This window comes from Mytilus trossulus, chromosome 2 (genome assembly GCF_036588685.1).
Source record: "Mytilus trossulus isolate FHL-02 chromosome 2, PNRI_Mtr1.1.1.hap1, whole genome shotgun sequence".
NCBI lineage: Eukaryota > Metazoa > Mollusca > Bivalvia > Mytilida > Mytilidae > Mytilus > Mytilus trossulus.
This window is the reverse complement of record NC_086374.1, coordinates 68,442,745-68,466,681: the sequence shown is the minus strand read 5'-3', so window position 1 is coordinate 68,466,681 and position 23,937 is coordinate 68,442,745. Positions and strand designations below refer to the sequence as shown.

The following is a 23,937-nucleotide window of genomic DNA, read 5'->3' as shown; positions in this document are numbered from 1 at the left end:
ACCATTGGGAAATAAACCAACTTTCAAAATACTTTTTAATGGCAAGGGCCTTTGTATAAGCTGATTTTAATTAACTAAAATTAAGAAGCAATGCTTCAATATTGTTTACCTGCTTCAGTTAGAAATTGAGAAAAATCGACTTCATCCTGCGCTGGCCAGAAGATTTTCGATACATCTTCCATTCCAAACATACCGCATGTTATAAGCATACCTGTCATTTAACACATTAATTCTTCATCCTTCTACGGGAAATATCATTTATTAGCACTTCACTATTTTACTTATGATAAAAAGCCATGTACCTTTTACACATATTGAGTTCTAAAATAAACATCGTTGATTTTTGTACAAAAAAAATGTAACACTTATTCCTTAGAATACGTCTTGTTTTTATTTTCAATAGTTCAGATTTATCCAGTTTTAACGAAGAATTTATGCTGAATGTTTTTCTTTGAAACAAATTTCTGGAATAAGTTACTCGGAAGTTTACTAAAACTTTAATCTGTTACATAACTATTACTTCAAGCAGATTTAATCCTTTTCGTCCGTCTGCAATAGGAACAAGAATTTCCAGATCATTCACTTTCCACTGTAGCAATATGCAATCTAAATGATTGCTAATTAAACAAATTTTTGCTTTATACAATAGCCATAATTGTATATCTATATAAATAAACGTTGAACTCTTCTTGACTGTTAGTTAATCAATATCACGGGAATGTTTGGCCAAAGACTGACCCTAGCTCAACTAGACATGTATGTCTCGTCACAGGTAAGAACTGACCATAAGTATGGAAATATCGTAATTTAACCCTAAGTTAAGTAATCCCTCGCCAAAACAGTCACTCATGCAGGCAATTTTCATTGTCAATTATTTACACCAATTATGGTCATTTTCACAGGATTAAAATGGTATTAACAGGTTGAATGACCGGTACTTATATAGTATGCACTATAAAACTACATGTATAACTGCTAATTCTAAAGGTGACGTCATGGTATTTACTGGTCAGTCATTGACATTTGGCTGACCAGGTGAGGCTGTTTATTTTGTATTTAATACTTGGCTACTGAAACTGAGATAAAATCATCTACATTTACATGATAATTTTAACATACTGATAAGAAAAAGCATTCAAATCTGATGTTTCACTGTTATTGTTAGTAAATAAAACATTTTGATACTTGAATTTATATGGGGGAATTCAGTTTCTACCCTACAAAATGTCTTAGCAAGAGGCTTAAGATACCAAAAGAATTTTCAAATTGAAAAAAAAAATCTTGAAAGGCAGATCCAGGGGTAGTGTGGGAGCCTTCTGAGGGAAAAAATTGGTTAATTATATAGAGAATCACTAAACATGACTAGAGAGCCCCCCCCCCTCTTAGGGCAGTCAATGCGCCCCCTCCTTCTTGGAAAATTTCTGGATCAGCAACACCATGTTAAAAATAGAAGAAATGATCAAAATACAAAATCTGAGTATGGAAAATAAAAAACTGAGCAAAAGAGAGACAAAAGATACCAAAGGGATAATCAAACTCACAAGTTGCAAAATCAAAGCATACAATATGCATTGTAAAAAAAGACAAACAATTAACAGTATAGAAAACACATGATAGTAAAACAAACGACTGAGCAACTGAGAGGGGTAAGATACCAAAGGGATCCCCATATATTCAATTTTTGTTGAAATCAAACAAAGATAAATTTTTGACCCTTTGAACCTTAATGTAGACCAATTTGAAAACAGGACAATCCTGTGCAATATTTCTTGCTATTGAGCAATATTGTGCAATTAGATATTTCTTGCTATTGCGCAATTGAAGATTTCTTGCTATTGCGCAATATTGTGCAATTGAATACTTCTCACTATTGCATAATACGGTGCAATTGAAGATTTCTTGCTATTGCACAATACTTAATATAATAATTTTGAACCCAGATTTGGACCAACTTGAAAACTGGCCAATAATTAAAAATCTAAGTTTAGATTCAGCGTATCAAAGAACCCCAAGAATTCATTTTTTGTTAAAATCAAGCTAAGTTTAATTTTGGACCCTTTGGATCTTAGTGTAGACCAATTTGAAAAGAGGACCAAAAATTGAGAATCTGAATACACGGTTAGATTTGGCATATCAAAGAACCCCAATAATTCATTTTTTGATGAAATCAAACAAAGATTGTTTGACCCTTTTGGCCCCTAATTTGTTGGGACTAAAACTCCCAAAATCAATCACAACCTCCCTTTTGTGGTCATAGACCTTATTATAAATTTCATAGATTTCTGTTTACTTGTTCTAAAGTTATTGTGCGAAAACAAAGAAAATTGCTTAATTGAGCCCTTGTTGGCCCCTAATTCCTAAACTGTTTGAACCAAAACACCCAAAATCAATCCCAAACTTTCTTTTATGGTCATAAACCTTGTGTTTGAATTTTATAGATTTCTATTTACTTTTATTAAAGTTAATTAGAGTGTGAAAACCAAATGTCTTCGGACGACGACGCCAATGTGATACCAATATACGACCAAAATTTTTTCAATTTTTGCGGTCGTATAAAAACAAAAAAAAGACAAACAACAGTATACAAAACACATGATAGGAAACTAAAAACTGAGCCACATGATACAAACCATAAACTTGGGATGATGTCATGTGCTCCAGGAGGGTACTATGCATATTCTGCTCTACATGTGACACCTAACAATATCCTTGTACAGATTTTTATTGTTTTGTATGTCATAAAAGTTGTGTCTTTGTTTTTATACTTTTTCTTTCTGAATGAAATGATTCTAGCTGTTAAGATCAAGGTCCAAGAATATATGTAGGTGTCTTATTATTTGAACACATGTTCTAAATATGGAAAAATGTCATTTGATGAGTAATCTCTATCAACATTAGCAGATTTACAGCTTTTATTTACACCTGTTAATACCTTAGTACTAATTTTTCTCAAATCACACTTTCATTATCATTAATATATTGTCTATCTTAAAGCTCCAAAAAAAGACAAAAGATACCAAAAGGATATTCTAATTGTAAACAAATATCTGACAATGCCATTGCAAAATATCAAAAAGACAAACAACGAATACAAAACACATGAAACACATTAGGAGAAAACTAATGACTGATGAACAAAATGATCCCCATCAAAAACTGAGGATGATCTCAGGTGCTCTGGAAGGGTAAGCAGATCCTGCTCTACATTTGACACATGTGACAACTATGGTGCTCTGGAAGGGTAAGCAGATCCTGCTCTACATTTGACACATGTGACACCTATTTTGTTATTGTTTTGTATCACATTAATTAGTGTTTTTATTCTATTCTATTTTCTGAATGAAATGATGATAGCTGTAAAGATCAAGATCCAACATTTATGTGTAGGTGTCTTGTTTATTGACAGAGTTGTTTTCATTTTCTAAATATGGAAGAATGTCTTATGATGAGTAATTTCCATAGTTTTATCAGATTTACAGCTTCTGTTTACACCTAAGTACCTTACTTTTCTCAAATAAAACTTTCATTTCTTGTAAATATGGAAAACTGACTTTTGATTAGTTATCTCTATACCTGTACTAAATTTACAACTTCTATTGATGTGTTGGTATAATTTCTAATTCTTTCTTGAAACAAAACTTTTATTAAACTTTGAAGATGATCTATCTGATAACCACTCATGATGATGACCACATTGCAACATTACTTCAATTGGCAAGTGAGAGGTTTAGCTAGCTATAAAACCAGGTTCAATCTACCATTTTCTACATTGGAAAATGCCTGTACCAAGTCAGGAATATGACAGTTGTTGTCCATTTGATGTGTTTTATCATTTGATTTTGCCATTTAATAACTGCCTAAGACTTTGCTTTTTGAATTTTCCTTGGAGTTCAGTATTTTTGTGATTTTACTTTTTGGCAGCACAGCCTTTTTATTTGTCATTTTTTGCAATTATCTAAAGTTGTCATAAGCTTATTTATCACAAGAAAATTCTGAAACTGATCAAACAAGATATCAGAAAAGAAAAGTAATCTAAACATTCATAGGCATTTATCGTCATTTGAAACAATACACATCATCATCATAAACAATGCCCATTTAGCAAACAATACAGACCGCTGATTTAAAGCAACCAACTATCATTAAATCAATCAACATATATACCTGTAGATAAGATTCATTAAAATCAGTGAAGTGTGATATTAAGGTCAGAACAGATGAATTCCTTGTTAATCTATACATAGTCTTTTGGGGCAGTAAATGTCTAGCAAGTTTTATTATCTTTTACTGATTGTATGAAATATTTACACAAAATAAATCATCAGACCTTACTATCAATAACTGTTTTGAACATATCTGCAGAAAGTGCAGATCTATGGATAAATTGTAAACAAGGTTTTATTGAGGGTATGATAATCAAAGAATTAAAAGTTCTCCGTCAAATTCCCTTATCGAAAAATAGCCCCTATAATGATTGAAAAATATCTCATGTTTTAGCAAAAAAAATGTCAATTTGTTTTAAACTTGTTAATATGTTCAACAGTATTTCTTTCGTTTTATGGAATTATGCATACCTCTTTGAAAAAATCTTGATTCTGCGCATGACTATATATTTGAGTCGCCAAATGCCTTAATTAATTAATTTAATAAACATATACATATATAAATTTCAGGAAAATTTAAGCATAATGATATACAAAAGCAGGAAAATCCATTGTAACAAGGGTGGAAGACAAGAAAATCCATTACCTTAAATCTGACCTATTTATAAATAATACTTAATGCAAATCACAAATCAATGTGTAAAACAGCTGCCGGAAAATGAATTACAAAGAAAAATCATAAAAATGCATTACGACTTAAATCAACCAATATTGTAATTCAGAAAATAATGTGTGCATTTATTAATTGAAATCACTGATTACTAGCAAAAATGTGATACCTATAAATTAATACGTTTACAAAATTTTTGTGAAAGAAAATCATTACGGAAATTATTAATGCAACTCCTGATTATCGAGTAACAGAAACTGTTGCATTTTTTTGCATGAATAAACAAGAATGTACAGTATGTTAAATATATCAAGATTATACATATATAAATCCTTGAATAGATATACATATTTCAAAATCAATAATGTTAATTGATTGTTAGATGCTTAACATCCAGTGGCAAATATTTCATAGATATAGGAAGATGTGGTGTGAGTGCCAATGAAACAACTTTCCATCCAAATAACAATTTAAAAAGTAAACCATTATATGTTAAAGTACGACCTTCAACACGGAGCCTTGGCTCACACCAAACATGTTCAGGAAAGAAAAATTTTACAATTTGAGAATCTGTAAGCTACTGCTCATTAATGATACCCCTGCCTGCTAAAAGTAGAAGGTTGAGTGATGAATCTGAAAACATATCACAATGTATAGGTGACTCGTATAAACCTTTAAACCAAATTTCAGAAATCCTTGTAAAGTATATAGTTCCTGTGAGAGATGTGACAAAAATTTTCATGGGAAGGTAAGACTGACAGACAGAGGTATAAACACATACCCCCAGTCTTTGAAGCAGGGGTATAATAAATATATTAAGTACCGTCTGCTAATAGAGCCATACTGGGTTGCAGGTCAAGAAAATTTGGACTGCCACAGGAAAACGACCCACATTGGATAGAAACAGAAATTTAGCCTTGCAACAGGCCATCCAAATCAATGAGAATTACAATTGCAGAGAAAGCATTCATAAAAATAGGTATAGTTTGTATAGTGCAATATATACTGTGGATTCAAAACCATTTGTGGGGTACTTATCGTTCAGTTGATTTCATTAGTCATGTTAGTCAATTAATGGAGGTTAAGGGTGAATCTTTTGAAGACATTACAATGCATTACAAATATAAATTTACTGGAAAATTAGAAATTCAAAATCAACATTCTTGCTTAAAAGTTCAGATCTACTTTGGAATTGGTGACAGATTGAAGGAAAGATAGTGTGATTGAGAGCCGTGGTGTAGTGGTTAGTGCATCGGACTACTAACACAAAGGTTCCTGGTTCGATTCTGGTCTGGGATGAAAATTTCAGGGACTTAATTTTCGGCTCTCCCTTGACACCATTTGAGAGTATGGTCTTGAGGAAATGATGATAGTCCATCGGGAGAGGACGATAAATGGCTGACCCGTGTTAAGAGAGAGCCATATCTCTTGCACGTTAAAGACACCCTTGTAGATTTGGAAATAGAGCAGGCTAGTAATGCCGCTACAAGGCAGCACTCGCACCTGCAAAGTGGAAAGGGATTAATATTATTTGCAAAACTTGTTTCCCAATCCATTATAAATAAATATGTTTAAACTAGATAGTGTGATTGGTAACTAACTGAATTTAAAAATGTTCATATAAGGTATTTTATAGATATAGAAAGTATCTTCATTTACATGTACATGTATATATATAAACTACCATCTAGTCAAAAACAGGTTAAGTCAGAATTCTTCAGTGCTTTAAACTACATTCATTTGTGTAGGATCATTGTGTTAAAATTTATCAATGATCTTGCCCTTGACTAGAACACAATTATCACATTGAAACCTGAATGAGTGAGGTCTATAATTGGACAACAAGAGTAAATACCCTTATTTAGTAAAATAAACATAAACTGCATGCTTGTGTAAAAATTAGAAGGATTGAGATATGTGTTAATTAACAGCCCACAACAAAATCTATTTATGGGTTTACAGAAGACTACATCACTAAAAATAAAATGGACCAATAAAATAAATAAATAAAAAAAATATGGTCAAAATTAAAGAAAAATGAGGTAAATAATGAAGAATGAAGAATATAGTTCTAGAGAAAAATGACTTTAAAACATACAGAAATGAAGCCCCCCTTCCATTTCCAGATTCCAGACCCTCATTTATGCAAATGTTAAATCCACTAACAATTAATTCAATAAATCTCCCCAACAGATCACAAAAGAGTATCTTTGATAACATCATATTTTCTTCCTTAGAAATACTATAGCAATATAATGTCCTGTCCAGAACCCCTCAGAGATTCCAAACATCATCTAAAATTAGAATATGAAGGCCATGACCTTTTCACATAGCATGTTTCTATTTTCATCCTGTTTTTATCATTATCATAAATTAGTGCACTACACCAACCTATAATATTATTAAAGTCAATTTTGGATGTGTCAATGTTTGTTTATTTTTAAAATTTAATGGTTCTATTTCTTGATTACCAAAGCTTTAAATAAAATGCAGTAGTTATCAATCATTCATGAATGATTGTATGACAGCTTTATTAAAGTTGAAAGACCACATGCAATATATATCTCTTACAAATTGAGTGATAATTAATGTTTGCAGGAGATGTGAAAAAGGATCTCCCTTTTACACCACCAGAGGTACTTAGCACTCTTGATACAATATTAATTACGTACTGGTACACATGTTTGGGAAATGGCATATATATATAAAAAAAAAAAAAAAAAAAATTGAACTTTCATTCAGACTAACATTTTTTTTTTTTTTAGAAAAAATTAAGCAGACATTTCTAAATTATTAAAAAAAAGTTTTATAGTCTTAATATCATGCCTTTTTTATACAGTTACTTAATAAAACATAACAGTAACACTGAAGAAAATATCTTTTGCAGTGATTATAAATTCACCCCTTGATCCAAATACCTCCTACTCAATTCACAGCTGCTAAGCTCAAGATTTGGGTCTTTACGAGTTTTTCCATACAACTGATTTGCATTCACATGAAATTTAGTTGAAAAAAAGGACATTTTTTGGCAAGATTCTATAGTTTTATAAAAAGTACAGACAGCCTGGTGCACTCAATGTCACTGCTAATTTGCCCAGCAAACCCATAAACTGTAATAGAGTAATTTACCTGGTTTATTTACTATTCAAGCCTTGTCCTAAATTTGCCTAGTAGTATACATGGTATATATGACCTACACTTGAAGCTGGTACATTATGAAAAAGACCAACAATCAATCAAGATTCTTGTCCTTGATAGCTGATTTATTCATTATTGGACCTCAAGCTAGACATTCGTATGTACTTTTCTAAATGAATTTGATTACATTTGTTTCAGACCTAAGCCTTTTATTTTTCAGATTGTGTTACTTCATGTACTATTACTAGCGAAAATTTGCATTCAATAAAATTAAGAATGGAAATGGGTAATGTGTCAAAGACAACAACCCAACCAAAGAGCAGAAAACAACCAAAGCCACAGATGGGTCGTCAATACAGCAAGAAAATCCTGCACCTGGAGGCATGCTTCAGCTTGCCCCTCAACAAAAATGTGAACTATGTTTTCCTCATGCAAAAAAATTCATTTTTGGATTGAGGAAACATTGGATTACATGGATATTTCATCTTGTTGTTTTAACAAACAAACCTTTACAAAACTTGTACTTATTTGAACCTATACATTTTTGTTTCACCTGTATCCAGGAAATTCACCAAATAATAGTCTCCAAGGAATAATAATGAATCTATGGTAAATTGAAATTTAAACACAAAGGAATGAACTTATTTAAATAAATTAGCTCTATAAAGGATTGTCAGAATATCAACTTAAAATGGTATAATATTAATATATAAATTTATGAATCAGAGAGAAGGATGGTAATGTTTGAGGGTTATGTGTTCAATCAAAACCATTCAAGGATGATGATGATGTGGTTTTTAACAACCTTGACTCAAAACCCATGAGGGTCTATCACAGTTGGCATGCAAGGATAAATTGTGTTCACAGTTCCAGAGGTTAGGACCCCTCTTTTTTTGGATGATCAATGCATTTGAATGGGGACGTCACTAAGTCACGTCACATATAGTTGTAACCCCCCTTTTATCCTGGGTTGGAAACCCCCCTTTTTAAAATGGCAGGATCCAACCCTGGTTCATATGTACCAGATACATAATGTCTTTCCACTATTTTATATCGTCTCCTTTTTTTCTGTTTTTCTCTCTCTCAGTCTACTTAGAGCAGCTTCCTTGGTGCATTACAAAACAGCCAATCAAATGCTAGTTTACAGATAAACCTTTTCTTTTTCTTCCTAAACGATTATGTTTTATTGTTTCAATTAGAGAAAGAGGATGCAAAAGCTAACTAGAATTGATTTTTATGGTATTGGGATGACAGAAAGTTATCAATAACACCGACATTTAGCCAATCTCATACACATGAAGGCGTTAAATCTGCAACTGTTACGTAAAATACTTTGATTAATGTGTTTACAAACATTTATTACTTTTCCCTAATGCATGACCTTAAGGATCAGAAATATAAATTTGCAGATTTTAGGAGCCCTTCCAAAACGGAAAATTACATTAAAACCTTTGTTTTTTCATAAATTTATTCCTTTGTTCTATACTATTATTCCTTGCATTGAAACAATCCATTGGTTCTTTAGTCTCTGATGGATAGCTAGTTTCTCATTAAATTTTCCACCACATTTCCTTCCTTTTATATTATGTTGATTATTACCTTAAAGTCCATGCTGGAATTAGTGTTTAACCCCTTTCTTCAATTTTTAGCAATGGACCTATGGTGGCCATGTTGGTTTCGTGGAGCCAAACCAAATTAACCAACTTACATTTCTCTTGATTCCCTAAGGATATACTAGTACAGCAAGGGATTTTTACATATAAAATTGGTATCTTCCAGGAAGAACTTTGTAAAAACATTTACAGTTTATGTGTTTCATTCACATGAATCATTTAAAACTGTACCTGCAGAAATACAGGAACTGTTTTTTTCGTACAATCAAAAATAAGAATGATGTTTTGTTTGAATGTCTTAACTATGTAATTTCTTCACGACAATCCTGAAAAAATACTTGTTTTCTTTCAACCGGATGAAATGTTATGTAATTACACTGACACCTGCCCAAGGATATTCTAGAGTCCTACATTTTATTTGAAAAATACTTCCTTAATGTTTTTGTTTCTATTAATTATAAGATTTAAAATTTACAAAATCTGTGTCACTGATTATTTTACTTCATATTCAAATTGTACCCGATAATTATCCAGACTGAGGCTAACACAAATCTTTGAAGATGTACTTTAAAAATTTAAAAATAGAAAGAAAAAAACTGATGATGGCTGTTATAATAATTACTGTTAGTACATTTGGTTTTGCAAAAATATGCATTTCCTTTGATTTCCTTATTGCACAATGATTAACGTCATAACAAGCCTAAATACATATTTCCTCTACGTAAATCATCTTTTTTATTTCCTCGAGTCATTAAAACATGTGAACACAAATTAGCACAGGTTGGAAAGGAATTTATCGGTCAATATCGGTCAATATCAATGCAAATGAATGTTGAAATGAGATGTAGATGTATTTATCCTTTGTATCCACCTGATGAGTAAAGTCCTTTTCTACTGATTTAAATAGTTTGTTCTTATGTTGACCTCAGTAGCGGATCCAGGGGGAGGGTTCCAGGGGTTGGATCCCCCCTTTTTTTTAATGATCAAGGCATTTGAATGGGGACATATAGTTGGAAGGCCTTTTAAAAGTGTAAATTTCTGTGTCATTTGGTCTTTGGTAGAGAGTTGTCTCATACTTTGGCAATCATACCACATCTTCTTATTTTTAATATAGGTTTATTGTTGTTATTTAAAAATAAACAATATCAAATATGTTTAAAGTTCTTGTCATCTAATCAAACTCCCTAAAAGAAAAAAACACCCAACAATCAATTAGGATTGTCTTTTTTCTTTCTTTTTTGGCAAGTTCTTGTCTTTTTTACGATTTATGGCTAATGATTGCATAATTTCCCAGACATTATTTAAAACAAGACATTCAAAAGTTGGACTAGTTGATATGTTATTTTAGGCCATAATAGTGCCTGCAGTTGTATGTAACATAGTTTGTAGTTATAAATGTAGTACCAAGCCACGACTACTTTATGTTTTTGTTAGAGGTATACAAATGTATCTATTTGTTTCCATCTGATGAGTTAATTTCATTTACAACTGATTTCTATAGTTTGTTCTTATTTTGTACTGTCAAACTACTGTCACAGTTTAACAGAGAGTTGGTTGAGTGCTCACAAACATGTTTAACCCTGCCACAATATTTAAGTGCCTGTCCCAAGTCAGGAGCCTGAAGTTCAGTGATTGTTGTTGGTTCATGTTTGTCATACTTGATTTTTGTAAACTGTTTTGTTATAAATAAGGCTGTTAATTATATTTTTTTTATTGAATTGTTTCATATTTTCATATGAGGGCTTTTTAAAGCCTACATTATGTTAAGGGTTTTTTCTCATTATTGACACCTTAACAGCCTTTAAATGCTTACATCCACTTAATTTGAAATTGGCAATTACTTAATGAAAGCTACTACTGGAAGGGGATATTTAACAACCTTGACTTCCCATGAGGGTCTTGTCAGGTCCTTTATGGCAAGCTATAGCAACATTGTCCTTTGATGAATATGTTAGAAGTCTTGATGGGGTTAATAGAATATTGAATAATGGGTAAAAAGTCTTAAGAAAAAAAAAAAAAAAAAAAGAATATCAATAACAGACATAAGATATGTAAGAAAAGAATAAAGAAAATGGTCTAAATACATAGCAGTAAAGGAATGAGTGACACCCCCCATCCAAACAATCATGTAAATGACAAAGTTATCCAACATCATGTTTCTGTTTTATTCTAATTGTCCTGCACTGGAATTTGATCGATATCTTTTTTTATTTTGTTCTGCTTATTCCTCATTTTTAAATCACCCTTTTCTTAATTTCCCCAAAAATCACTTTGTTTCCTCTTACATGTATTAGTACCCTTGCAACCCTTGAAATACATATACTTCATATTGCCCCCTTGTTCAATATGCACTCATTTTTACATTTTTTTATTTTCTTTATGCTTATCTACTCAATTTGTACAAGCTGTCATATTTTCTCACATTTTCATCTCCTGTTTTTCTATAAATATTGTATGAGTAACCCCCACCATAGCCCCATTATTACTTGCACACAGTAGGACAGATTTATAATATATTTTACAGACTTATGCACTTCATGCATACAACTGGATAGAAAACAAACCTTCAATGAACACCTCACATTCTGTATGCAAGTATCAACAGACCTTCAAGGTCTACTCAACGTGTTCAAGGACTGTTATGGTCAATTTATTTCTAAATCTGTAAATACATGGTACCTAATTTTTCAAACATGTTACTTAAATACAAAATTTCATTATGCTTGATTACATTTAAGTGTATTTTGAAACATGTTTTTACCTTTTTCTTCACTATTTTTCAAACTATCCAGATCTGTATAAATTAATTCTTCTTCGTTATTTTGAGACAAATGTGTCGGTTCATCAATCCAAACCATTCTATCAGATTTACACATTACAGGATATGTCCGACAAATGACCGTTCGGACATTACTCACGCTTCAAATGTTTCATTTTTGTCAGCTTGCCTTCATGTAAAATTTTAATGTTTAAAATCCACCTATAAATCAGAATTCAGTCAAGCAAAGAAGGACACAGCTCACAAGCCAATATTCATAAATTTACATTCCAAATTGCATTAAATAAAAGATTTCGTTCACCACAATGTTAAAATACTCATCTTAAAACTGATATAAAATCCTTCAACAACGATTTGTACGTAAAATATAAAGTATCATATGTCCTACAGATATTCAGCACAAAAGTACACCACATGTAGATATATATATATATATATCTTGTAAACAAGACCACATAGTCTACACTCTCCTCTACTGAATAAATTAATTCATCAATATTTTAACATGTTATTTCCAATGTCAAATCATTCCACCATTTATTTTTTGTCACTTTGTAATAATGTCAAGTATTATGTGAAAAGAAAGTTGTACAAATCTAAATAATAAACCTTGAGTTGAAGGTCAAGGGGAAAACATGGCTTCCATGCTATGCAGCTTGCACAGAGGCTCAAAACAGGGGGATTGAGGACAATAAATTGGATCTTGTTTGGGAAATGATATGAACAAGATGAACTAATTACAGAAATGACTAACAGATACAATATATAGTCCTTATTAGAAAATAAGATTTTGCCTGCCTTAATATTCAATTTGTAAATTTCATATCTTAGCAAAATAGTAACTTACTTTAAGTTCAAGTTTTAAGAAAAGAGGTACATATATAATAATTAATAGCCATTTTCTCCCTGTTTCCCATCCAAGCTTTCACAAATATTATACTTTGAGAATCCTTCAATTTACAGAGAATGTAGTTGATCTTTAAAACACATATAAGCACCCCCCCCCCCCTTTTTTTCAAAAGAAAACATCTATTTATTTTTAAAAGACCAATCTATGACTACAGTATAATATATAAGTTCTAAATACAAGAATGTTGACTTCGAAAGAGATGCTCAGCCAAAAATATCATGATCCTTTGGAAAATAAAGCCACATAAATAAATTAATTGGGTTACAATTAGAATATGACCTGAATTGTGTTTTTTTCTCTTCAAAATATCAATTAAGTGACATAGACCTTATATGAATTCTATGATTTTTCAAAGGAGAGGGTGTTTCAACTTAGAAAAGGGCCTGATAGCGCATCAACACTTAATTTGTGAAAAATAGCAATACTATGTAATACCATGCAGTTATGTGTAAACTTAGAACTTAGTTTTATGATTCATTGCATTATTTTAGTTTCTGAACAGAAATATTTTAAATGAGCAAATCTGATGCAAAGAGGATTTGAAATGCATATTAAAAAGTAAAACTAACCAAAAATTAAAAAATTAAAAAAAATTACTAGTGGCCAACATAACTACATTGCATTAATTCATGAATGGTAAACCTAATACTATATGTATTAAAAATAACATGCTATTATTTGAACTTGGAATTATTTTTAATTATGGAATTTGCATAATTTCTTGTGTTTAAAATTTTTAATAAATTCCATGTTTATTTGGTATTATGATTTTTTGAGCAGTTAATAACACTTTCCATACAATGTATTTTTGTTAGATAGTGTTGTGCGCGGCACATATTCTATTGAAAATATACTATTTTCTTTGTAATAGAAAGTGAACATTTCAGTACAGAATAATCATGGAATTTATTAAAATTCTAATAACAAGAAATCAAGCAAATTCCATAATTAAAAATAATTCCAAGTTCAAATAATAGCCTGTTAAATATTTAATAGGAAAAGTCCAGAAATTCCATTAATATAGAAAATGCAGTCAAGTTATTTAATAAACCTGACTACTGTATACATAATTCCACATTTCACAGGTAAAAATGTAGTCATATAACCACATGTTGACCGATAGTGACCTCTCGACCATTACCCCAAACCATATATATATATATTCTGAACTTAAGACCTATTTAAGTAAATAAATAAGTAGCATTTAAAGTTCAGGACAAATATTAAGATAACATGATCATGACTTGTTATAATTGGGGTCATTCCGACTAAAGAAAATCTTCCAACTCAAGGGTCATCTCCGACATAGTTGAACTTACCAGCGATGCAATTAATTATATTCTTATTTGTGAACCTGACATATAAATTAAGTAGATGTGGTATTATAACCAATGGGACAACACTTCAACAGAGACAAAATGACTAGAAGTTACAACTATAAGGTCACCAATTGCTTTTTTTTCTTTTTTAACTATCAATTTTTATTTTTATATGAAGGACATGAAGGACCAAAAGACATGGTGAAATACTGACAAGATAAATTATTTCTTGTACATGTGTATACATGCCTGTTTAAGATTGCTTAAAGCAATTCCTACTTTTCAAGGGAGATAAAAAAAATAATAATAAGAGAATGAATTCTCCAAATTTTGTGCTATTTTCAAATTTTCTGACCGGTTTGAGAAAAATATTTCCCCTCACTAGTGAAAAATCTGTTCTCGGCAAATGATTAGTCGAAATTTGATTATGATGTCAAAATGTTTTGTTTTCTTCTATTGTGACGTCATGAAAAAGGCGACCTTGCCTGATGACATCGCATATAAAGAACACATGTTTCTGCAAATCATTGAAAAAGTAGGATAACAATCATTAGGGAAACAGATTCTGACACTATAACTTTTGTATTACAATATTTCTCCACTCTCGGCAGTTAAATTTTAGTTATCTAAAGAGCTCGGCAAGCCTTGTTTTAAATAATAAAATTCAACTGTCTCGAGTGGAGAAATATAGTAATACACTTGTTGCAGTGTAGGAATCTATATTTCTACTATTTCCGGAAATAATTTTGGACAATATCGTTGTGGCCTTTTTTTTGTGTCTGGAGAAAGCAGGATTCCCTGAAGAAATCAGAAAGGAACTTATAAAGGCACCAAGTGCAGAGAAGATACGCCTGGACATATAAAAGAACAGACACATCATTAATATGAAACAAGATCATTAAGTTATAAATATTTTAACATGTACCCAGAAAATATGAAGTTACACACCTGTCTGCACACCTGAAAAAAATATATAAACCTAAATACTTACATTTACCCATGACCGAGGAATAGTGACCAGATCCTAGAAAGGATTCATAATGTTGGCCATGCATTGCTTTGATGTGACAGAGTCAGCAGGAGTTACAGCCCCTGTCGTCATGCTGGAACACAAATATCTTGGAAATTATATTGTGCCAGTGTAAGGTGTTTATCCGTCAACCCGAAATCTGAAATATATAAGAAAACAGAATTTGATGATAGTTATTGAAAATTCATTACACCTTTTTGTTGTAAAAACTATTTGAATGTCTCAGATTACAGTCACTGAATGTTGTTTTTTAATATATAAACAACTGTTTACCAGACTTTCAATTTTGAAATACTGTGGATTATTATTTTTCTATAAATACCAATTTAGTGGATTTCGTGGGTATAGGTAATACATGAATATAAATGTTCAAGAAGTACAAATTTTGTCAAAGATTAAACGTACACTAAACCAAAACTACGAGATCGGATATCTATGAGAATAAAAAATTTCTTCCATCCACAAAAAAATTAATATTAAGAACATAAAATATTCCATTCCAATCTGTACTTCTCTGTTGTTTAAGACTGATGTTGAGTTTAAAGTCACTTTTTGTCATTTTTGTATTGTTCGGTTGCTGTCTCATTGATATGTACCCACATTTTTTCTTCATATATTTAAAGTATTTTTTTATTATTTTATTTTTGAACTAAAACACTTTTAAGGCCAATTTTTTTTTTACTACAAATTATTATATCCAGATCATTCCTACCTACTTGTTTCCAATTTGAGGTGAAAACAGCAGGTAAAGCAGTCAAACTCAGTTTTATATACTTAAAAGGACTAAAGTTGTCAAATTCATGTCTACCATTTTGACCCCAATTCTGATATTTTATTTTATATAACATACTTAACTGTATATCTAAACTACAAAAAGTCCAAAAGAAAAAAATGTATGGGCTTGCTGAAATTATTAGCATGTAATGTGCATCATAGACTGAATCATACCATCTAATTATCCAATGAGATGACCTAAGAAGACTGCCAAGGGTCATACAACCTAATATCAACCTAAATATGAGAAAATTGTAAGTATGTGCAATTTTTTTTTTTTTTTATAGGTCTGTTTGATTTCATGTTCAAGGTTAAAAATAAATGTCTTTATACTTGTATGAGAGAATCTGTGGACTAGAGCTAACAACTTTATGATAATTCCCACAACTATATGATAATTTTCACTCTCTCCCTTGTTTCACTGTTCAATATAGACATATACTTTTCTTTTTAATAAAAAAAACCCAAGAGGACACTGCACTCGCTGTTAAAGTGTGCAGTGCATAATCCTCTAAAGGTCAAATTAAAGGTTACAAGAGTACACATTCAAGAGTTTATTTATTGACTTGCAAGTCCATGATACACCAGTAATGTTTTTTTATGTTCTTTTGACTTAATTGAACCAAACTCACTGCTATAATAGCTTAACACTATTTCATTATTCTGCATTTATAAATGTTTGAAACCCAAAAAAGCATCATAAGCATCATATTTTATTCTGCAGTGGAAATCATAGCTAACAAATGAACCCTTTAAACCAAGCGGACATTTAAATGTAAAAAAATATTGTCTTTATAGAAAGTGAGAAAAATAGATATAATATTTTTTTTAAATAAAAGTGAAAAGATCAGTTACTTTATATACAAGATTTTCTCCACACCTCCCAGAAAATAACAGTTTGAGCAGATGGAATTTTTGCCACTTTTTTCTATTTATTTCATAAAACATAGTATTCATAGACAAAGATATCCATTTTAAGTAATTATAGATGTATAACAGCATGAAGTTAGAATTGAATTTGAACTGTTATTTTCTAGAGATTAAATGTCTTAACCTTTTGTCATAAAATGATGCAATTAACACATAAAGAATAAGGAGATGTGCGATAGCCAATGAGATACCACAACCATCCAGAGACCAAAGACTGATGTTGTGACGACTATTATCACATCTCCAACCTTCAACAATGAGAATGTCAAGACTATGAAAAAATGTGAAAAAAACTTAAGCAAAAGGGAAAATGATTCAATTCAAAAGCCACAGATATATGCTTAAAACAATAAAAACAAATGATTTGGAAGGCAGTAACAAATAGCAAACACTATATTACAGTGTGCCGACTAATTGGCCATATATAAAGAGAATGTGGCAGGTTTCCATGTGAATGCTCAAACATCCCTCTAACCTGGGACAATGGCAAAAGTGTGAGAACATAACATAAGAAGAAGCCAGGCCCTTAGCCAGGAATTTCCAAAGGGGGGTTCGTTGGACTCACAAACTCGACTTTAACAGTCACAATTCGAACAGAACATTGACTTTAACAGTGCTTATTTGTTTTCAAGGGGGGGGTTCGTCCGAACCCCCCTGGCTACGGGAATGGGAGCTGTCAGAATCAAATGGCTTAACAGAAAACTGAGGCATCACGACTATGGGCGAAGGGGTTAAACATCAACCAATCAATCCTTTTTATTTTGGAACTCAACAATTTGATGCCATAAATGATGAAATCCTTAATTCCCCAAAAGATTCCAACTATTTTCAGTAAAAAGTCACAATTACCTATAACCTTTCAAGTGTTGTTTCCATGAATCAACAGTATAACAATAATTCTATTTTCATGTTTATCGAGGTGATTTAATTCTACGATTTTCAGTAAAATCTGCCACAATTATTTGAGCTAAAATCAATGGTCTATCCTTTTCCACATGTAAATTGTAACAATCTCCATGTACTTTACTATTAATCAGTAATATATCATCGCTATTCAAATCAACCTACAGGTTTAAGTGCAGTTTTCTGCATTTGTTACATAGTACAACAAAGCAAAGCATGCATCATTGAACATCACTCATTTTTACCTTTGAATATATAAATCTATTAAAATTTTCAAGTGAAATAGAAATAATTTGATCAAATTTTTATTTACTTTCAAGTTCTTTTAGCAATAAGAAGCATTTGGTATATATACATAAATATGGTTTACTTTTACAAGTTATGACTAATGGATGGAGAGTTGTCTCATTGGCCCTCATACCACATCTTCTATATATAGAGTACATATTTTGTTAAGTGGTCAGCAGCCACCTCCAGGTGCATGATTTTCTCTCTGTATTGAAAACTCATTGGTACTCACTGCCTTCTGCTGTTTTCTGCCCTATGGTCGGGTTGTGGTCTCTTTGACACATTCCCTATTTCCATTCTCAATTTTATAGTCCTAAAGACCAATAATACTCCAACATGTTTCTAATGTGTCTAGAAACAAAGTTTTGCAAATACTTCAATACTAATCTGAATAAAATTTATTGGTCCGAGTATCTGAATAAGTTAAAATAGCTGTGCAGATCTATTGTAAAAAAAATATTCCTTTATCACAAAGATCAAAGATGAACATTATTCGGCTGAAAAAACAAATGACGAAAATGACTTGGACCAAGTTTACCTGGTCAAAAAACGAAAAAACTTTGAGCAATTTAACTTTTATAGTTACAACCAGGCTGATTGGGTTAAATTCTTGGGTGTAATCAGACTTTATTTACATGTATTTGTCATATTTACTAAGTAAATCTTCAAACATAATATCATCAAAAACATCAGAGGAAAAAAATCAAGAAAACCATAATCTCAAATGTCTACTGAACAGACAAACAGGATGTTATTTTTAAGCTACAATATAAATACTTTAACAAACCAGAAAAGCATTCACTCAACCTTTCAAAGTTCAATCAAAGGTCATCCTATTAAATCTTGTGTCCCAACATAAATCTAAGCAATCTGACAAAGGGCAATGTAAATGTCATCTTAAAACGAATCTAATGAAAAAAAAAATCAGTTAAAAGAACTTTCTCAAGGATATGTAAATTTCAAATGTGACCACGTTAAAATTACATTTTATGAACACCATGTCACTGTTTCTGTAATTGTCATCTTCAATTTTCCATTTTTGTTTTGTATTCTAGATGCCCCGTCTGCTGGTCTGTTTTGGGGCAGACGAAAGGTTCAACAGATAACACTATTATGATTGATTGAAGCATCGTCAGTCAAAAATTTGAATAATAGTTCATCATGAATACTGAGTTGTATTTTTGGAACAAACAGCTTTCCAGTGACGGTCTATAGCTACCCTTTAAATTGTTGTCACTTATTTAAATCTTAAAAAAATATTATTATATTACAATGCAAGTCATTCTAGCAGTGCTCCATACCCTGATGATATCTGAACCAAATAGACTCTGGTACTGCAGATTCATTTCTGTTCATGGGTACCAATTTTCATGATTTAAGCAAAACTTGCACTTTTGTTAATATTTGTGGTTTTGTCAAAATCCACATATTTTTCTATAGACAATTTGTAGTTCATTGAATGTTTAAATTTGTGGGCTCCTGTCCCCATGAAATCCGTAAAAATTGGTAACCATAGTTTTGAATAATAATAAATCTACATGTAGTTCTGGTAAACCCACCAATAAAACATGCTTCATGTAATAATACCTACACTGGCACCTCTGAAATTAGCCTACAATTCTTACCTTATGACAAGGATCAAATTATTTGACAACTAATTTCCTTCAATTTGAGTTCCATGTTGAAAGTATGGCTGATAAATAACCATGTTTTATTCAATTTAAGTCGGTCTCAATTCTTAATACTAGAAAATTTTCTAATTCTGTTGATACATTAAATATACTGTAAATATTTCCCTATATTAGGTGTTATAACATTATGGTAGCTATTTTTGGAATCATCTTTTCTAATCCCCTTAATTTTTGAATGGGATGACCCAGGTTGAAGAGAAAGAGGATCAGAACCAGATGAGGTTTTGCCCACTATGGGGTAAGGTAGGATTAAGTTTTGAACTAGTATTGACCTGAAGATAATCACTAGTGCATTCATTGCTGACTTACATGACCAACATAAAACTGATTAATACAAGGTTATACTATGTACCCAAATACCCACCTAGACATACAACTAACTACTGTTTAACATTAATGTGTCAATGTGAATGATTTATTAAGAAACAAAACAAAAATGTCTGTAAGAATTCTATATAAAGGCACATGGACAATTCAGCTTGATATTTACTAAATGATCTATGAAGATTGATTGATTGATTGTTGTTTTCTTAACATCCAGTGGCAAGTATTTCATAAACAGAAATTCTAATCGTGAAACATGCAGCCTGCATTTGTTTGATGTTTTATCGACAACACCACCACACATGTATGATGAATATATGGATCTCAACACAAAAACAGTAACAATTACAGTACCACATGCACTGGAGCCTAAAATATCAACGGCAAAGTCATATAATATATATATTTATTATACTTCACGTTAAAATGCCATATTTTGATTGGCTAAGACGAGGGTGTCAATTTGCTCTATCCCATGGCTTAGCGGGTGACAATTTTTTTGAATGTTACCCTCTCGTCTAGACCAATCAGAAATCGATAATTCAAAGAACAATGAATTGAATTTACATCAAGGAATTAAATGCAATGCTTAAGTTCTACGTTTTGGCTCAGATTTTATTATCGACTGTTAAAATAAATAAAATTAAACATCTTGATTGACTTTTGTTGTTTTTTTCTTATGCCCCTAACGTTGTTATGAACCTGACGTCATAGAAAATACTGTTATAATAAAAGAAATATGTAAAAGCCGATAATGATAGGACATTCAGTATAATATATCAAATAACACATAGCTGAGAGGGTGATAAAGCAGATTGGAACCCCTCGAAAAGGCATTGTCAACCTTGGCTTCGCCGCTTGGGGTACCAAGCTGCTCTATCACCCTCTCAGCTATGTGTTATTTATATAGTGTCAGACAGACATAATACCATACTTAAATACTCAAAAACATTTCAACTGTCATTTTTTTTATGTCCCAACCCAGGACAAAAGGGGGGGGTCCAACCCCCAACCCTCCCCCTGGATCCCCCACTGCCTTTTAGAATCTAAAGGACTATGAGTAATCTCACTGTTTGTACACCAAAATGTAAATAACATGATGCCATTGGTTCAATTACCCTTGTTTACCTATTAATTCTTGTTCCAACATTTTCTGAAAAAGCAGTTTAATATATAGTTTTGCATTTTATCCAGTTGATCAACATCAAATACAAAATTGCTACACAACAATATAACATTTGAATTTACATATTTTGTCATACAGTACAAATAGGTTAAAATATTGTTATTTGGAAATATTTATATGCAATAGCTGGTAAAGTTATACTTATGTCTCACACAAAATGACTTTCTTTACATTTAGCCAGACCATAAAATGCTATGACAAACCTAGGACTAATATATGAAAAATTATCTATTGGTTTCAAGATTATCTGATTCGAATTAAATTCACTTTCTTTGTAGTATATAAATATTCATCAAAGTTTTACTACTGATCTTAACAACAGCTGTCGTTATTCATTTATCAGTCTCTGATGTCATGTATTCATAAACAGTATGTAACAAAAGTGAGTTAATCTGATTATATAATACAATAAAAACCTGGTTTAAGTGAGTTAATCAGATCATAGAATACAATATAAAACCTGATTTGCTGTCATTTTTAACAGCCTCTTGTCTGATTTGTTTGAACTTTTGGAAAAACTGCAGATATAATACAATTTAAAACCTGGTTTAATTGCTGTAATTTTGAGAGTCTCCTGTTTAAACTGTTAAAGACTTTTTGGAGGGACTGTAGATATATTACAATATAAAACCTGGTTTAATTGCTGTCATTTTTTGACAGTCTCCTGTTTAAATTGTTAAAGACTTTTTGGAGAAACTGTAGATATATTACAATATAAAACCTGGTTTAATTGCTGTCATTTTGAGAGTCTCCTGTTTAAATTGTTAAAGACTTTTTGGAGAAACTGTAGATATATTACAATATAAAACCTGGTTTAATTTCTGTCATTTTGAGAGTCTCCTGTTTAAATTGTTAAAGACTTTTTGGAGGGACTGTAGATATATTACAATATGAAAATCTTGTTTGCTCTCACTCTCACTTTGACAGCCTCTTGTTTGATTGATTGATTGTTGTTTAACTCACTTTCAATACTTTTGTGCTGTTTCATGAATTTTCTATTGGAGGAGAAAGGCGGAGTTCCCAAAGAGAACCACCAACCTTTGGTGGAAAAACTAATAATCTTAGTCAATAGGCTATTTGCCAATTCCCGTAATTGACCCTGTAATTAGGGATCTCTTTTTTAAGTTGTCTCCCTTTCGAGGGAAATAAAATATTTATTTTGCAAAGGAGAGCTAGCAGAAAGAACAAATCTACCTGTGCGTAATGTGAGTAATCTATAAGGTTTTCAAATGTTTTTATAACATTAATTTGTAGTTTACCTAAATACTTTTCACATCAGAAATTATTTTTCATGAAAAATTCGTTAAACCGTGGATACATCACTTTCAATGTATTGCATTGACAAAAGCCAAATTTGTCCAGTATGGAAGCAGTCTAAGATTGACAAAGGGAAGTAATTTGTTTAAAAAGTGCATGTAATAACAGAATCAAATTGGTAATTGTCAAATGGACTATTGGAGTCCAGTGCACCTGCCAAGTGCAGGATTCAAATACACCTCAGTGTTCAGATAGGCTAAAGTAGTTCGATAACTTAAGACCATTTGGCCTTTCCCACCTCTTGTTGAATAGTGATGAACATTTTGAAGAACTGTTAATATGAAAATTGCTCAGACAAGTTTATCATTGCAAGGCTTATAGTGAAGGTGAATGCAGAAAAAAAGAACTAATTACAACTAAATCCATGTATAAATAAGCCATGAATAGATGAATTCTCTTAAAGCCAATCGTGTGTTTATAGGGGTTTTAACAGAACCAACAACTGCTGAGACAAAATAAATCTTCATTGGCATTATATAATAAACCTAAGTTTTGCTTTAGACATTTTCAAATAAGAAGCTGTCAAAATAACAGCAAACTGGGTTAAATTGTTTAAGAGATGAAGGGTCATGACTCCCAATCCACAAAAGTAAAAATTACCATAACAAAATCCACCTCAATTTTGCCATGCATTTACAATATCCATGTACTACAATATGAAAAACACTGAGGGAACAGTAGAAATTACAATTTTCCAATCAATGAAGGACAAATCGAGTACTGAGAGGCAAAAGTGAAAATCTTAATCAATGAACATGACCTGCATTTGAGAATCAATGTTATCCTATATGAATAGCCTATGCTTGCAATGAAGTTAGAGATGATGGCCCCAAATGCATATAATGTTTTAAAGGGGCATCACTCAAGAACAGTAAAAAGTGACTTACAACCCAATTTTAACTAAATGTTTTATGATTATAAGTATTGTGTACAAGTTTTGTTACAATTGGTTGAGACAAACG

At 31.4% G+C, this 23,937-nt stretch overlaps 1 protein-coding gene across 5 annotated transcripts in view; it reads right to left on the bottom strand.

The window, feature by feature from the left end:
- LOC134707862 (ecdysone receptor-like) overlaps window positions 1-23,937 on the bottom strand; it is a 121,652-nt gene that overhangs the window by 25,681 nt on the left and 72,034 nt on the right. For 2 of the 5 annotated variants that reach the window (XR_010105778.1, XM_063567964.1), the window contains exon 1: window positions 12,286-12,880. Coding sequence is in view for 4 of the 5 variants with exons in the window: in XM_063567964.1 (XP_063424034.1) it covers window positions 12,286-12,400 (115 nt within the window). In the remaining variant the exon portion in view is untranslated. Of the gene's footprint in view, window positions 1-109; window positions 417-12,285; window positions 12,881-15,523; window positions 15,702-23,937 lie in introns of those variants that run through there. The other 3 variants (XM_063567966.1, XM_063567967.1, XM_063567965.1) reach the window with 2 other exon arrangements.